Source organism: Oncorhynchus nerka, linkage group LG4 (assembly GCF_034236695.1).
Source record: "Oncorhynchus nerka isolate Pitt River linkage group LG4, Oner_Uvic_2.0, whole genome shotgun sequence".
Classification (NCBI taxonomy): domain Eukaryota; kingdom Metazoa; phylum Chordata; class Actinopteri; order Salmoniformes; family Salmonidae; genus Oncorhynchus; species Oncorhynchus nerka.
Window position 1 is genome coordinate 17,557,295 of NC_088399.1, and position 17,358 is coordinate 17,574,652.

Consider the following 17,358-nt stretch of genomic DNA (forward strand, 5'->3'; position numbering starts at 1 on the left):
GGTACTGTATATAATATGTGGCTGCACTGAGAGTCTGAGTAAGGTACTGTATATAATATGTGGCTATACTGAGAGTGAGTAAGGTACTGTATATAATATGTGGCTGTACTGAGAGTCTGAGTAAGGTACTGTATATAATATGTGGCTGTACTGAGAGTGAGTAAGGTACTGTATATAATATGTAGCTGCACTGAGAGTCTGAGTAAGGTACTGTATATAATATGTGGCTGTACTGAGAGTGAGTAAGGTACTGTATATAATATGTGGCTGTACTGAGAGTGAGTAAGGTACTGTATATAATATGTGGCTGTACTGAGAGTGAGTAAGGTACTGTATATAATATGTAGCTGTACTGAGAGTGAGTAAGGTACTGTATATAATATGTGGCTGTACTGAGAGTATGAGTAAGGTACTGTATATATGTGGCTGTACTGAGAGTGAGTAAGGTACTGTATATAATATGTGGCTGCACTGAGAGTCTGAGTAAGGTACTGTATATAATATGTGGCTGCACTGAGAGTCTGAGTAAGGTACTGTATATAATATGTGGCTATACTGAGAGTGAGTAAGGTACTGTATATAATATGTGGCTGCACTGAGAGTCTGAGTAAGGTACTGTATATAATATGTGGCTGCACTGAGAGTCTGAGTAAGGTACTGTATATAATATGTGGCTGTACTGAGAGTGAGTAAGGTACTGTATATAATATGTGGCTGTACTGAGAGTGAGTAAGGTACTGTATATAATATGTGGCTGTACTGAGAGTGAGTAAGGTACTGTATATAATATGTGGCTATACTGAGAGTGAGTAAGGTACTGTATATAATATGTGGCTATACTGAGAGTGAGTAAGGTACTGTATATAATATGTAGCTGTACTGAGAGTGAGTAAGGTACTGTATATAATATGTGGCTGTACTGAGAGTATGAGTAAGGTACTGTATATATGTGGCTGTACTGAGAGTGAGTAAGGTACTGTATATAATATGTGGCTGCACTGAGAGTCTGAGTAAGGTACTGTATATAATATGTGGCTGCACTGAGAGTCTGAGTAAGGTACTGTATATAATATGTGGCTATACTGAGAGTGAGTAAGGTACTGTATATAATATGTGGCTGCACTGAGAGTCTGAGTAAGGTACTGTATATAATATGTGGCTGCACTGAGAGTCTGAGTAAGGTACTGTATATAATATGTGGCTGTACTGAGAGTGAGTAAGGTACTGTATATAATATGTGGCTGTACTGAGAGTGAGTAAGGTACTGTATATAATATGTGGCTGTACTGAGAGTGAGTAAGGTACTGTATATAATATGTGGCTGTACTGAGAGTGAGTAAGGTACTGTATATAATATGTGGCTGTACTGAGAGTGAGTAAGGTACTGTATATAATATGTGGCTATACTGAGAGTGAGTAAGGTACTGTATATAATATGTGGCTGTACTGAGAGTGAGTAAGGTACTGTATATAATATGTGGCTGTACTGAGAGTGAGTAAGGTACTGTATATAATATGTGGCTATACTGAGAGTGAGTAAGGTACTGTATATAATATGTGGCTATACTGAGAGTGAGTAAGGTACTGTATATAATATGTGGCTGTACTGAGAGTGAGTAAGGTACTGTATATAATATGTGGCTGTACTGAGAGTGAGTAAGGTACTGTATATAATATGTGGCTGTACTGAGAGTGAGTAAGGTACTGTATATAATATGTAGCTGTACTGAGAGTGAGTAAGGTACTGTATATAATATGTAGCTGTACTGAGAGTGAGTAAGGTACTGTATATAATATGTGGCTGTACTGAGAGTATGAGTAAGGTACTGTATATATGTGGCTGTACTGAGAGTGAGTAAGGTACTGTATATAATATGTAGCTGTACTGAGAGTGAGTAAGGTACTGTATATAATATGTGGCTGTACTGAGAGTATGAGTAAGGTACTGTATATATGTGGCTGTACTGAGAGTGAGTAAGGTACTGTATATAATATGTGGCTGCACTGAGAGTCTGAGTAAGGTACTGTATATAATATGTGGCTGCACTGAGAGTCTGAGTAAGGTACTGTATATAATTTGTGGCTATACTGAGAGTGAGTAAGGTACTGTATATATGTGGCTGTACTGAGAGTGAGTAAGGTACTGTATATAATATGTGGCTGCACTGAGAGTCTGAGTAAGGTACTGTATATAATATGTGGCTGTACTGAGAGTGAGTAAGGTACTGTATATAATATGTGGCTGTACTGAGAGTGAGTAAGGTACTGTATATAATATGTGGCTGTACTGAGAGTGAGTAAGGTACTGTATATAATATGTGGCTGTACTGAGAGTGAGTAAGGTACTGTATATAATATGTGGCTGTACTGAGAGTCTGAGTAAGGTACTGTATATATGTGGCTGTACTGAGAGTGAGTAAGGTACTGTATATAATATGTGGCTATACTGAGAGTGAGTAAGGTACTGTATATAATATGTGGCTGTACTGAGAGTGAGTAAGGTACTGTATATAATATGTGGCTGTACTGAGAGTGAGTAAGGTACTGTATATAATATGTGGCTATACTGAGAGTGAGTAAGGTACTGTATATAATATGTGGCTGTACTGAGAGTGAGTAAGGTACTGTATATAATATGTGGCTGTACTGAGAGTGAGTAAGGTACTGTATATAATATGTGGCTATACTGAGAGTGAGTAAGGTACTGTATATAATATGTGGCTATACTGAGAGTGAGTAAGGTACTGTATATAATATGTGGCTGTACTGAGAGTGAGTAAGGTACTGTATATAATATGTGGCTGTACTGAGAGTGAGTAAGGTACTGTATATAATATGTGGCTGTACTGAGAGTCTGAGTAAGGTATTGTATAGATTCTATAGAATATGTCCATCCATACTCACCACAGTTCGTCCACCAGTCTAACGAGCACAAAGAAGGTGTTCTTGCTGACCCGCTTCTTAAACGTGTCTGGACTGTGACAGAACCTGGTGTATGTGGTCCATGGTCAAGGAGAACACTGAAATGACCTCTACTCTCAAGTATTACATTCACAGAAGTCACTTTAGGTGTCAACATAGTAGGGACACAATCACGTTTACCTACACACCTTTTCTGTATTCATCTCATCACCACAAGCCAAATCCATTCAGTTGTTAGTATTCCAACACACAATATTCTAGCTGGTGGCGACCAAAAAAGGATATCTGTAGTGGAGCTTCTTAATGAGGTCCTCTGGGCTGATGAAGGTCCTGTATGTGGTCAGGAAGACCTCACAGTACAACACCAGATCTGGAAGGGAGCAAAGGAGAACACCACCCCTTTAGTCCACCCCTTTAAAAGTCCACCCCAAATCATCTGAGGTTGACAACTAACGATGGATCCTCTCAACTTTAGAGAACATGGATGACATGAATTGATGGGACACGTCTGGTAACCTCTGATATTCAGAGAAATACGCTGGTCAAGACATGCTGTAAGTCTAGACATACTGTAGCTATTCTACAACTTAACATTTCACTGTAGACCAATTTAACAGACAAAAAGCGTGATCAGATCCTTCTGGTTTGAACGACATCTACGATACACACACACACACTGTGCCACTGACCCAGAACCACAGTAACACACATTTTAATAGGGGCTGATGTCGAACGGTGATAAACGCTACCTACCTTTGCGGTCTGTCTCTGTGGCGTGGACTAACAGAATATCCCCTGATCCAGCACGCACATCAGGTCCATCGTCATTCTGAGAGAAAGAGAGAACGAGAGAGATGAAGGGAGAGATGAATAGATGGAGAAAAAGAGAGCAGCGAGAGAGAGAGAGACAGGAGGGAGGCAAGGCAGATCGATAGAGAGGGATGAGGCAGATAGAGAAAGGAGAGGGGAGAGAGGGGAGCGAGACAGATGGAGAGATAGAGAAAGAGGGTTAGGGAGAGATTTTATGAGGATTAAGGCAGGAATGCAGTCTAGTCCAAAATGCAGCTCTCTCCTCTCTATCCATGCTCTCTCTCCCTCGAAGCCCTGCACCAGCTCCACTGACGAGAGAGCGAGAATGAGAGAGTAGGGGGGAGAGAGAGGGCTGCTATACGCAGGACCATACACTGATCACACAAGCAGACAGATCCCCAACAATACTACAGTTGTCCTTTGTTGTTTAACCAGACCTCCCTCTCTCTCTTTCTGACCTTGCAGAATGGAGACACACACACACACACACACACACACACACACGTCTGTCAGACTGCACCAAAAAGGAAGGGGAATTGTAATGGAGAAACATCCCCTGCAGTTCCTCTAGGGGTCAGTAGTAGACTAAGAGAAAGAAGGAATGTGAGTGAAATGTGAATATCACCAGTGTGAAGGTTTCTTATGTCAGAGTTTCACATACAGTATGTAACATGAACAAAATAGCATTTAAAGAAATTGTAGCCAAAGACAACCACAAGCTTTCTAGAGACAATGCTTACTTAGCCAATAGACATGGGTAATAATGTTAGTTCAGTCATGAATGAGGGCAGCATTACCTCCTGTTTGAGTGTTATCCGGGACATGATCTCTTTGTGGTCGATGAGAGAGAGCTCATCCACTTCCTCCTCATCGCTCTGGACCGAGTCTGTCGACTTCTGCCTCCTGCTGACAGAAAGACCGATAGAAGCACCATTAGGTCTGTTTACCTAAACTTACATACATAGTCATCGAATGATTACCTACAATAAAATTGTTACCCATGATATGTGTTCCATTCAAATTGCATTGGTCAGAAGGGGCGTAGTTTCTTCTAGTAATTCTCTCTCTATGCTTACATAGACCTAGCATTGGTCATTAATCAGTATCCATTTCATTCAATTGCTGTTTTACCTTCTAGGATCACCAGATCAAGTAAAGATATTATGCCTGAAGGGGAGAGGGAGTGTTTATGCAATGTGACCTGAACGGTCACTTTATCCCATACCTGTCCTTGTCCAGAGCCTCCTTGCTATTGGAGGAGTGCATTTGTGGGGCGGGGTCTTGAATGACATCATCAGCAGCGATTGGCTGTGAGGGGCAGAGTAAGCTCTGTCAAGGTAGGTTGAGGAGCAGGAATCATGGAACACCAACACATGATTTACACAAAGGCTGTCTCCATCAAAAGAGTTGAAATGGAGTTAGCTACCCCTAATGTAATAGATAGAAGTTGTCATTAAACACTGATACATATATTTGCTCATCCCCTTAATGGTTACAGTTAGTATTGTTGCAATAATCTGATCCTAGAGCTGTAATTTCTTCAAGAAAACAGTCCTAAACTGCCTTACGTAGTCAAGTGTTTATTTTTCCAAGCTTTAGCACAAGACGTTTGGCATAAAGCAGGTTTTTAAAGGATCAACGAATTTAGTCTGCTTTGTGCTTTCGAGTATTGTAGTATCGTGACAATCCTACTAGGTTGAGTGCATTAGTTACTTACTCTGAGGCAGGGAGGCAGCTCCAGCTCCCCATTGACCTGGCTGGATGAGTACAGGTTGACATACTCGCCCTCGCCACCCTCGTTGACGCTCTACGGGAAGAGAAGAGGGACACCATGGTTGAGAGGGACGGCCACAGAATAATTTAGCATAGAACATACTGTGGGGACAGCAAACTCAGGGCTACGGTGAGGTATGGAGAAGCACTTCTACATTGAGTTCTATGGGTGGATGTGTCAATAATTGGCCACCAGGTGGCACTGGTGTACATGATTAGTGTTTAATGAGTGTACAGTATTTCAGTATAATGTGTGTCTGTTACACATGACGGTGAACAGGTGAAACACAGTCAAAAGTTCTATGGGTTCCATTTAGATCCATAACTACAATCAGTCAGGATAATACAATAAGCAGTAGTCAAGAATCACCAAAACAGGAGGAAATCTTTCACTATGGTCCACAGTTTAGATGCTTTGTGATTACTGGTATGACAAGATAAATGGTCCTGGAAATCAATGAGTCACCAACAATGTTATTGTCTGACGGGCATCCACCTTAAAATGACTCCTTATTACTGAAACATATCTCCCTGTTATCGTCTGTCTGCCCGCCCTTCTGTGTCTGCCCGCCCGCCCGTCTGTCTGTCAGCTCACCACTGCCGAGGTGCGGAGGAGAGAGTCAGTTAGAAGAGAAGTAGTCTCAGGAGGAGGAAGACAGATGGCCACAGAGCCCAATGAGTTGGCCAGGGAACCGTTGGGCCCGCCCTTGCTGCCATCCAATATAGTGGCATTGGTCAAGGCGACCTGGTCTGAACTCTGCGATTGGTAGGAAGTAGGAAAGGAAACCAGGAATCAGGAGAGAAGGACAGTGTTATGACAGGTTGAGAAAATAAATCAGACAGAATTAAAGCTGAAAAGTAGAAAGAAAAAAAGTCCCCATCAGCACCTCCTCTCCTGGACTAAAGTGGATGTATGGTTCAACATACTGTAATGGACTGATATCAATCTTTCCATGCCATCCATGTGACTATGTGTGTAAGTGTGAATCAGAGTGTGTGTTTGTCTGAGATTGTGTAGTCATGGCGACCAGGTGAGCAGATTCCTGTGAGGAGGAGAAGCAGAAAGCTAGTAACCTGCTGTAACACGATGTGCACTGTCTACCAACCCTGTTAAGTACAGTAGCGGTATATGGGCCAAATCAGAGAGGAAGCCAAGCCAGTGAAAAGCCATATTACAACCTATGTTGTGATAATTGCGTTGTTTGCTCTATAACTCATTCGTTCATACGCCACCGTGGTAAACAATAAGGCTGTGACAACAAAAAGACAACAGTGGCAGAATAAATTCAACTACACATAGGCTTGTTTCATCACAAAACTGTAGAGCAACATCTGTCCTGTGAAGTCCACAAAGCAAATACTGCATGTAACAAACAGTTATATCACCTGCAGCATGGTCAAGCAAGTTAATGTTTTTTAACAGCTTACTCTTACTATACAACTACTGATTTAGAAGCAGAGTTACCGGAAGGCAGCACAGACAACAGGAGCACTGCCTCCGCTATTCCAGCTACATTTCAACTTAAACATTTAAAACATCAACAAGGCTAATACAGTGCATTGGGAAAGTAATACAGACCCCTTGACATTTTCTACATTTTGTTACGTTACAGCCTTATTCTAAAATATATATATTTTAAAATCCTGTCAATCTACACACAATGCCCTATAATGACAAAGCAAAAACAGGTTTTTATACAGTTTTGCAAATTTATTACAAATAAAAAAACAGAAATATCACATGTACATAAGAATTCAGACCCTTTACTCAGTACATTTACTTTTGGCAGCGATTACAACCTTGAGTCTTCTTTGGTATGACGCTACAAGCTTGGCACAACTGTATTTTGGGAGTTTATCCCATTATTCTCTGCAGATCCTATCAAGCTCTGTCAGATTGGATGGGGAGCGTCGCTGCACAGCTATTTTCAGGTCTCTCCAGGGCCACATTCAGAGACTTATCCTGAAGCCTCTCATGCGTTGTCTTGGCTGTGTGCTTAGGGTTGTTGTCCTGTAGGAAAGTAAACCTTCACCCCAGTCTGAGGTCCTGAGTACTCTGGAGTAGGCTTTCATCAAGGATCTCTCTGTACTTTGTTCCAGTCATCTTTCCCCTCGATCCTGACTAGTCTCCCAGTCCCCACAGCATGATGCTGTCACCAACATGCTTCACCGTAGGGATGATGCCAGGTTTCCTCCAGACGTGACACTTGGCATTCAGGCCAAAGAGTTAAATATTGGTTTCATCAGACCAGATAATCTTGTTTCTCATGGTCTGAGAGTCCTTTAGGTGCCTTTTGGCAAACTCCAAGCGGGCTGTCATGTGCCTTTTACTGAGGAGTGGCTTCTGTCTGGCCACTCTACCATAAAGGCCTGATTGGTCGTCCTTCTGGAAGGTACTCCCATCTCCACAGAGGAACTCTGGAGCTTTGTCAGAGTGACCATCGGGTTCTTGGTCAACTCCCTGACCAATCCCCCCCCCCCAACTGCTTAGTTTGGCCGGGCAGCCAGCTCTAGGAAGAGTGTTAGTGGTTCCAAACTTCTTGCATTTAAGAATGATGGAGGCCACGGTGTTATTGGGAACCTGAAATGCTGCAGAAATGTTTTGGTACCCTTTTCCAGATCTGTGCCTCGACACAATCCTGTTTCGGAGCTCTACAGACAATTCCTTCAACTTCATGGCTTGGTTTTTGTTCTGACATGCACTGTCAATTGTGGGACCTTGTATAGACAGGTGTGTGCCTTTCCAAATCATGTCCAATCAATTGAATTTACCACAGGTGGACTCCAGTCAAGTTGTAAAAACATCTCAAGGATGATCAACGGAAACAGGATGCACCTGAGCTCAATTTCGAGTCTCATATCAAAGGGTCTGAATACTTATATAAATAAGGTATTTCAGTTCATCTCTAAGAGACAGAACCTGTCTACTTTCTGAGCAGTATGACGGCTGCGTGGTCCCATGGTGTTTGTACTTGCATACTATTGTTTGTACAGATGAACATGGTACCTTCAGGAGTTTGGAAATTACTCCCAAGGATGAACCAGACTTGTGGAGGTCTACAATTATTTTTCTGAGGTCTTGGCTGATTTCATGGCAAAGTCAAAATATGTCAAGCAAATAGGCACTGAGTTTGAAGGTAGGCCTTGAAAAACATCCACAGGTACACATCCAATTGACTCAAATGATGTCAATTAGCCAATCAGAAGCTTCTAAAGCCATGATATAATTTTATGGAATTTTCCAAGCTGTTTAAAGGCACAGTCAACTTAGTGTATGTAAACTTCTAACCCACTGGAATTGTGATAGAGTGAAATAATCTGTTTGTAAACAATTGTTGGAAAATTTTTGTGTTTCATGCAGAAAGTAGATGACCTAAACGACTTGCCAAAACTATAGTTTGTTAACAAGAAATTTGTGGAGTGGTTGAAAACCGAGTTTTAATGACTCCAACCTAAGTGTATGTAAACTTCCGACTTCAACTGTATATCCATCCTGCCCTGCCTTCCTAAAATCTTCGAAAGTCAAGTGAACAAACAGATCACCGACCATTTCGAATCCCACCTTACCTTCTCCACAATGCAATCTGGTTTTCGAGTTGGTCATGGGTGCACCTCAGCCACGCTCAAGGTCCTAAACAATATCATAACCGCCATCGACAAAAGACAGAACTGTGCAGCCGTCTTCATAGACCTGGCCAAGGCTTTCGACTGTCAATCACCGCATTCTTCTCGGCAGACTCAATAGCCTTGGTTTCTCAAATGACTGCCTTGCCTGGTTCACTAACTACTTCTCAGATAGAGATCAGTGTGTCAAATCGGAGGGCCTGTTGTCCGGATCTATGGCAGTCTCCATGGGGGTGCCACAGGGTTAAATTCTCGGGCCAACTCTTTTCTCTGTATATATCAATGATGTCGCTCTTGCTGCTGGTGATTCTCTGATCCACCTCTACACAGACGACACCATTCTGTATACATCTGGCCCTTTTGACACTGTGTTAACAAATCTCCAAACAAGCTTCAATGCCGTACAACACTCCTTCAGTGTTTTTAACAAAAGGCTAAGCTTGTGTTTGAATTTATTTATTTAATTTCATTTGCGATTTTCATGAATAGAAAAAGTTGCGTTATGGTAATGCGCTTGAGGCTATGATTACGCTCCCGGACACGGGATTGCTAGTCGCAAGAAGTTTTAAGAACAAATTCTTATTTACAATGGAACAGTGGGTTAACTGCCTTGTTCAGGGGAGAACGACAGATTTTTACCTTGTCAGCTCGGGGATTCAATCTAGCAACCTTCCGGTTTCTGGCCCAACCCTCTAAACTCTAGGCTACCTGCCGCCCCACAAACCAAGCAATGTGATAAAAACCACACACAGGCGGGCGTGTACACACCATCCCTCCCTCACACACAGACACACACACACACTAAACCTAAAGCAACATGGTTATTGAAAAGTGGAGCGAGAACAAATGAGGATGTTTCCACTGAAGACTAAGGACAGTTTATATTCTTTCCACCTAACAAAATGTTCCGACATACTATTCCCCACAATGTACAACCATAAAACATACTAAACAACACACACACAGAGAGCGGAGCAGAAAGATTTTCCACTGAAATTACATTGTTGGCACTAAATCGAATTACTAAATGAAATATATTGCATATATTTTCTATTTCCTTCCAGACCTCCCATCCTCATGGCATCCCCCCATAACATCACGCCCCGAGGACTTGAGGAATGTGGACATTCCATTGGCACAAACACTGGGAGGGGATTGAGGGGTTGGGGGTGGCATGAGAGGTGTAAGAGAGAGAGGGGGAGGGTGAAGTAGACTGGGAGCGGGAGAAAAGTGGTTTTAAATTGTAAAGTATACAGTAATGTTTAATGTGTAAATGAAGTTGGATTTGATTTAGTGGGAAAAAATGGTTTGAGGTGAAAAGGACTGAGAAAAGGAGAAGAGCGGTAGAGGAAGAAGAAAGGTAGAGGAGGAAGAAGAAGGGTAGAGGAGGAAGAAGAGCAGGAGAGGGAATCTGTTTTGCATCAGGCCAGGTCCAAATCGAGTGATTCCACAGGGACACACCCCCTCTCCCTGACCTCCTCAGCGTGCCCCCCACCACACCCAGGGGCCATACGCAGTCAGCCCACTCCCCAAGACCATCTGCCTCATATCCATTAGAGATCAAGGGTCAGGGGAGAACAGCAGCAAGTGTTAGCATTGTTAAAGATGTCATCCAGTGATTAAAAATAAAAATAAAACACTTTTTTGAAAAGTGATATCCCAAGTATAAATACAGTAAAGTACACAAACTAAAGGGGGGGAGGGAGTTTTGGGCAAAATGTTGTTTTTTAGACAACTGCATAACTTCAAAGAGTAGGGCATTCAAATCAAATTTTATTTGTCACATACACATGGTTAGCAGATGTTAATGCGAGTGTAGCGAAATGCTTGTGCTTCTAGTTCCGACAATGCAGTAATAACCAACGAGTAATCTAACCTAACAATTCCACAACAACTACCTTATACACACAAGTGTAAAGTGATAAAGAATATGTACAGAAAGATATATGAATGAGTGATGGTACAGAACGGCATAGGCAAGATGCAGTAGATGGTATCGAGTACAGTATATACATATGATATGAGTAATGTAGGGTCCGTAAACATTATATTAAGTGGCATTGTTTAAAGTGGCTAGTGATACATTTTTTACATCAATTTTTCAATTATTAAAGTGGCTGGACTTGAGTCAGTATGTTGGCAGCAGCCACTCAATGTTAGTGGTGGCTGTTTAACAGTCTGATGGCCTTGAGATAGAAGCTGTTTTTCAGTCTCTCGGTCCCAGCTTTGATGCACCTGTATTGACCTTGCCTTCTGGATGATAGCGGGGTGAACAGGCAGTGGCTCGGGTGGTTGTTGTCCTTGATGATCTTTATGGCCTTCCTGTGACATCGGGTGGTGTAGATGTCCTGGAGAGCAGGTAGTTTTCCTCTGGTGATGCTACCCTCTGGAGAGCCTTACGGTTGTGGGCGGAGCAGTTGCCGTACCAGGCGGTGATACAGCCCAACAGGATGTGCATCTGTAAAAGTTTGTGAGTGCTTTTGGTGACAAGCCGAATTTCTTCAGCCTCCTGAGGTTCAAGAGGCGCTGCTGCGCCTTCTTCACCACGCTGTCTGTGTGGGTGGACCAATTCAGTTTGTCCGTGATGTGCACGCCGAGGAACTTAAAACGTTCTACCCTCTCCACTACTGTCCCGTCGATGTGGATAGGGGGGTGCTCCCTCTGCGGATTCCTGAAGTCCACGATCATCTCCTTTGTTTTGTTGACGTTGAGTGTGAGGTTATTTTCCTGACACCACACTCCGAGGGCCCTCACCTCCTCCCTGTAGGCCGTCTCGTTGTTGTTGGTAATCAAGCCTACCATTGTAGTGTCGTCCGCAAACTTGATGATTGAGTTGGAGGCGTGCATGGCCACGCAGTCGTGGGTGAACAGGGAGTACAGGAGAGGGCTCAGAACGCACCCTTGTGGGGCCCGTGTTGAGGATCAGCGGGTTGATGTTGTTACCTACCCTCACCACCTGGGGGCGGCCCATCAGGAAGTCCATTACCCAGTTGCACAGGGCAGGGTCGAGAGTTTGGAGGGTACTATGGTGTTAAATGCTGAGCTTTAGTCGATGAACAGCATTCTCACATAGGTCTTCCTCTTCTCCAGATGAGTTAGGGCAGTGTGCAGTGTGGACCTATTGGGGCGGTAAGCAAATTGGAGTGGGTCTAGGGTGTCAGGTAGGCTGGAGGTGATATGGTCCTTGACTAGTCTCTCAAAAGCACTTCATGATGACGGAAATGAGTGCTACGGGGCGGTAGTCGTTTAGCTCAGTTACCTTAGCTTTCTTGGCAACAGGAACAATGGTGGCCCTCCTGAAGCATGTGGGGACAGCAGACTGGGACAAGGATTGATTGAATATGTCCGTAAACACACCAGCCAGCTGGTTTGCGCATTTAACACATTTAAATGTTTTACTCACATCGGCTACAGTGAAGGAGAGTCCGCAGGTTTTGGTAGCGGGCAGTGTCAGTGGCACTGTATTGTCCTCAAAGCGACAAAGAAGTTATTTAGTCTGTCTGGGAGCAAGACATCCTGGTCCGCGACGGGGCTGGTTTTCTTTTTGTAATCCATGATTGACTGTAGAGCCTGCCACATACCTCGTGTCTGAGCCGTTGAATTGCAACTCTACTTTGTCTCTATACTGACGCTTAGCTTGTTTGATTGCCTTGTGGAGGGAATAGCTACACTGTTTGTATTCGGTCATGTTTCCGGTCATCTTGCCCTGGCTAAAATGCAGTGGTTCGCTCTTTCAGTTTCACGCGAATGCTGCCATCAATCCACGGTTTCTGGTTTGGGAATGTTTTAATAGTTGCTGTGGGTACGACATCGCCAATGCACTTGCTAATGAACTCGCTCACCGAATCAGCGTATTCGTCAATGTTGTTGTTGGACGCAATGCGGAACATATCCCAACCCACGTGATCGAAGCAGTCTTGAAGCGTGGAATCAGATTGGTCGGACCAGCGTTGAACAGACCTGAGCATGGGAGCTTCCTGTTTTAGTCTCTGTCTATAGGTTGGGAGCAACAAAATGGAGTCGTGGTCAGTTTTTCCGAGAAGAGGGCGGGGGAGGGCCTTATATGCGTCGCAGAAGTTAGAATAACAATTTTTACCAGCCCTGGTTGCACAATCGATATGCTGATAGAATTTAGGGAGTCTTGTTTTCAGATTAGCCTTGTTAAAATCCCCAGCTACAATGAATGCAGCCTCAGGATATGTGGTTCCCAGTTTACATAGTCAAATAAAGTTTGTTCAGGGCCATTGATGTGTCTGCTTGGGGGGGGAATATATACGGCTGTGATTATAATCGAAGAGAATACTCTTGGTAGATAATGCGGTCGACATTTGATTGTGAGAAATTCTAGGTCAGGTGAACAGAAGGACTTGAGTTCCTGTATGTTGTTATGATCACACCACGACTCGTTAATCCGCCCCTCTTCTTACCAGAAAGACGCTGTCGGCGCGATGCGTGAAGAAACCAGCTGGCTGTACTGACTCCGATAGCGTGTCTCGAGTGAGCCATGTTTCCGTGAAGCAAAGAACGTTATTGTCTCTCTGGAAGGCAACTCTTGCTCGGATTTCATCAACCTTCTTGTCAAGAGACTGGACATTGGCGAGTAGTATGCTAGGGAGTGGTGTATGAATGAAATCTAGGACTCCTCTTTATCCCCACTTTTTTCCACAGTATGCACCCACTTCTGTGTCAGTTGTTTCTTAGTCAAAATGCATTACTTTGTATCTTATGATACAAAGCCTGAGGTGGCTTAGAACACACTGCAACAAATGGACAAGTAGTACGTACACACACTTACAGGTAACTGCCAAAATAAAGGAAACACTTGAGTAAATGAGGAATACAAAGAATATTGAAAGCAGGTGCTTCCACACAGCTGTGGTTCCTGAGGTAATAAAAAAGAAAATCTAATCGTATTAGACCCATGCGCCGAACACAACAGTGAAGACCTTACTTACGAGTTCCTAAGCAACAATGCAGTTAAAAAAATAAAAATAAGAAACAAAAGTAACAAATAATTAAAGAGCAGCAGTAAAATAACAATAGCGTGACTATATACAGAGGGTACCGGTACAGAGTCAATTGAGGTAATATGTACATGTAGGTAGAGTTATTAAAGTGACTATGCATAGATGATAACAACAGAGCTTAGCAGCGGTGTAAAAGAGGGATGGGGCTATGTAAATACTTGGGTAGCCATTTGATTACATATTCAGGAGTTTTATGGCTTGGCGGTAGAAGCTGTTTAGAAGCCTCTTGGACCTAGACTTGGCGCTCCGGTACCACTTGCCGTGTGGTAGCAGAGAGAACAGTCTATGACTAGGGTGGCTGGAGTCTATATCTGTTCTTAGTTCTACATTTTTCGAAAGGGGCATGTTTATTTAAGATGGTGAGGAAAGCACTTTTAAAGAATAACCAGGGGTCCTCTACTGACGCGATGAGGTCAATATCCTTCCAGGATACCCAGGCCAGGTCGATTAGAAGTGTTTTAGGGAGCGCTTGACAGTGATGAGGGGTGGTTGTTTGACAGCGAACCCATAACGGACGCAAGGAATGAGGCAGTGATCGATGAGATCCTGGTTGAAAACAGTAGAGGTGTATTTAGAGGGCCGGTTGGGCAGGATGATATCTATGAGGGTGCCCATGTTTACGGATTTGGGGTTGTACCTGATAGGTTCCTTGATAATTCCGGTGATGTAGTGGGGGGGGGGGGAATCAGTCCGATATGCTCAGGGCTGATATCATGCTGTGCAGACTGTATTATCCAGGCTATCCGGGCTAAAGCGACTGAAGTTCGAGCTAAAAGGTAAAAACCGCTAGCAGTGGCTAACAATGATTTTGCACGCCCAATTTTTCAGTTTTTGATTTGTTAAAAAAGTTTGAAATATCCAATAAATGTCGTTCCACTTCATGATTGTGTCCCACTTGTTGTTGATTCTTCACAAAAAAAAGACAGTTTTTTATCTTTATGTTTGAAGCCTGAAATGTGCCAAAAGGTCGCAAAGTTCAAGGGGGCCGAATACTTTCGCAAGGCACTGTAGTCCTCCGCCGCTTGTCTTACTAGACTGCTGTCCTATCCTGCCGATACAGCGTATAACCAGCCAGCTGTATGTTGATAATGTCGTCGTTCAGTCACAACTCCATGAAGCATAAGATATTACAGTTTGGAATGTCAAGTTGGTATTTTAATCTTCCGCGTAGGTCATCAATTTTATTTTCCAAAGAATGTACGTTTGCTAGCAGAATGGAAGGCAGTGGGAGTTTATTCGATCGCCTACGAATTCTCAGAAGGCAGCCCGGCCTCCGGCCCCTTTTTCTCCGCCTTCTCTTGACGTAAATGACAGGGATCTGGGCCTGTTCCCGGGAAAGCAGTATGTCATTCACGTCGGCCTCCTCGGATTTGTTAACCTCTCTAGGGTATGGGGGACGCTAGCATTCCACCTGGCCAACATCCAGAGGTTGCAGAGCGCCAAATTCAATTTCAGAAATGTCCACTACAAGGCCCAAAACACACTTGAAATATGATTCTCCTCCCCCATCAGTCTTCTTATCTCACTGGCACACTGTCAAAATTATTATTATTTTTCTCACAAAGCTGTGTAAATCCTGTGACATGGTGGCTTATTGGACAAGAGGAATAGGATGAAGAGGTAAACCAGTCTTATCCCACCCGGGCCTCAACCTCATTAAGTCCACTACACCACCAGCCAAGATTACCAGGAGAGAGAGAGGATGAGATGGAGCAGATAGAGAGAGAGGGAGGAGGAGGAGGATGAGGATATGGAGGAAAGAGAGAGGGAGGAGAGAAATACAGTTGGAGGAAACTAATACTTTACAACAGAAATCATCAAAATAAAGATGTGGAAAGTGTTAAAATAGAGAGTTGTTAGTGGACAGCAGAAGACCCACAGACGGTCTCTCTCAGTGTCGTCCTATTGTATGAAGTGACATCTGCTTACTGTTAGGGCTGGGAATTGCCTCACAATACTTAGGTGCCAATAGGATATGTATTGCAATTCTCACAATTCTATATGTATTGCGATTCTATACCGATATTGTGATTCGATGTTCCAAACATGTTGCTGCAGAGGGACAAGAGAGAGCCATGAGAAAACAAGTTTTGATCAGTCATGGAAATAAAAGTGCTGAAAACAAATTAGCTCCCTTTTTAAAAAGAAAATGAAGGAAAAATACAACCAACTGTCTCATTGTAATGGCTGGAATGGAAGAGATGAAACGGTATCAAACACATCAAACATATGGAAACCACATATATTCTGTTCCAGACATTACAATGAACCATTCCTCCTATAGCTCCTCCCACCAGCCTCTACCCAGGTCTAGTCTGACAAATCAAATGACACAAGTGTCTAACTGGTGACACCATAAAGGTTTTATCTATACAGGTTAATGCATAGTCTAACCTCACCACTTGACACCTCAATCCCCAGTTATGTTGAACCAATCCCCATTAACCTGAAAATCGATCTGACCTCCCTAGTCCCTCCCCCACAGCTCTCCCCTCTATAGACTGATTGACTGAGAAAAAGAGAAAAATGAGAGCAAGAGAAGAAAAAACAAGAGAACGAGAGACTAGGCAGACTGAACCAAACCAGCGAGAGATACCAGCGAGAGATGGATGGAGAAATGGCTTCCTGCAAGAATGCAGCTTTGGACTCTTGTCCTTTCCAGCCAACAACCAACCTGACGAGTATAAATGACCTCAGAGTTTTTCTTCTAGGTCGTGTTCAAAAAGGACTGAAACAGAGAGGGTCCAATAAGAAAGGTCCCTTTTCCTTTCCTGTTGCACGTTTGAATTTTTTTCCCATCACATGCCCTAATGAACACGACCCTGCTCTTCATTGACACGTGTTCTGGTTGCAACTGACCTATAGACAGTCAACTGTCTTCTGGGGTGTCATACAGCATAAATGACCCCAGTCAAAATCTGACACCTCACCTTTGACCCCTAGGCAACTAATGTTGCACGACCATGACCTCACTGTTTTGGTTTCACCACAGGGGGTTAAACGTTCACCTTTTAGATTACCATGTTTAATTGTTGACATGGAACTAAGTTAGAAGTGTTAAATCATCAACCTTAAATCCCTATGAGTAAAACATTTAACCATTCAGCACTCAACCATGACCACATGGATGTCCACCTGGAGAGGAGACCTCACACAAAGAACCTTGGGCCCCTATTCTTCACACTTTTCCCATAGTGTGCAC

General features: G+C 43.2%; 1 protein-coding gene across 5 annotated transcripts in view; it reads right to left on the reverse strand.

Moving 5' to 3' along the window:
- Window positions 1-17,358, reverse strand: part of rapgef1b (Rap guanine nucleotide exchange factor (GEF) 1b) — an 82,861-nt gene that overhangs the window by 4,768 nt on the left and 60,735 nt on the right. For 4 of the 5 annotated variants that reach the window (XM_065017294.1, XM_065017291.1, XM_065017292.1 and 1 more), the window contains exons 11-16: window positions 5,450-5,539; window positions 4,958-5,040; window positions 4,530-4,638; window positions 3,676-3,751; window positions 3,205-3,292; window positions 2,905-2,994 (exon numbers count right to left, since the gene is read on the reverse strand). In XM_065017294.1, the coding sequence (XP_064873366.1) occupies window positions 2,905-2,994; window positions 3,205-3,292; window positions 3,676-3,751; window positions 4,530-4,638; window positions 4,958-5,040; window positions 5,450-5,539 (536 nt within the window). The remainder of the gene's footprint in view (window positions 1-2,904; window positions 2,995-3,204; window positions 3,293-3,675; window positions 3,752-4,529; window positions 4,639-4,957; window positions 5,041-5,449; window positions 5,540-17,358) is intronic. The other variant, XM_065017290.1, reaches the window with a different exon arrangement.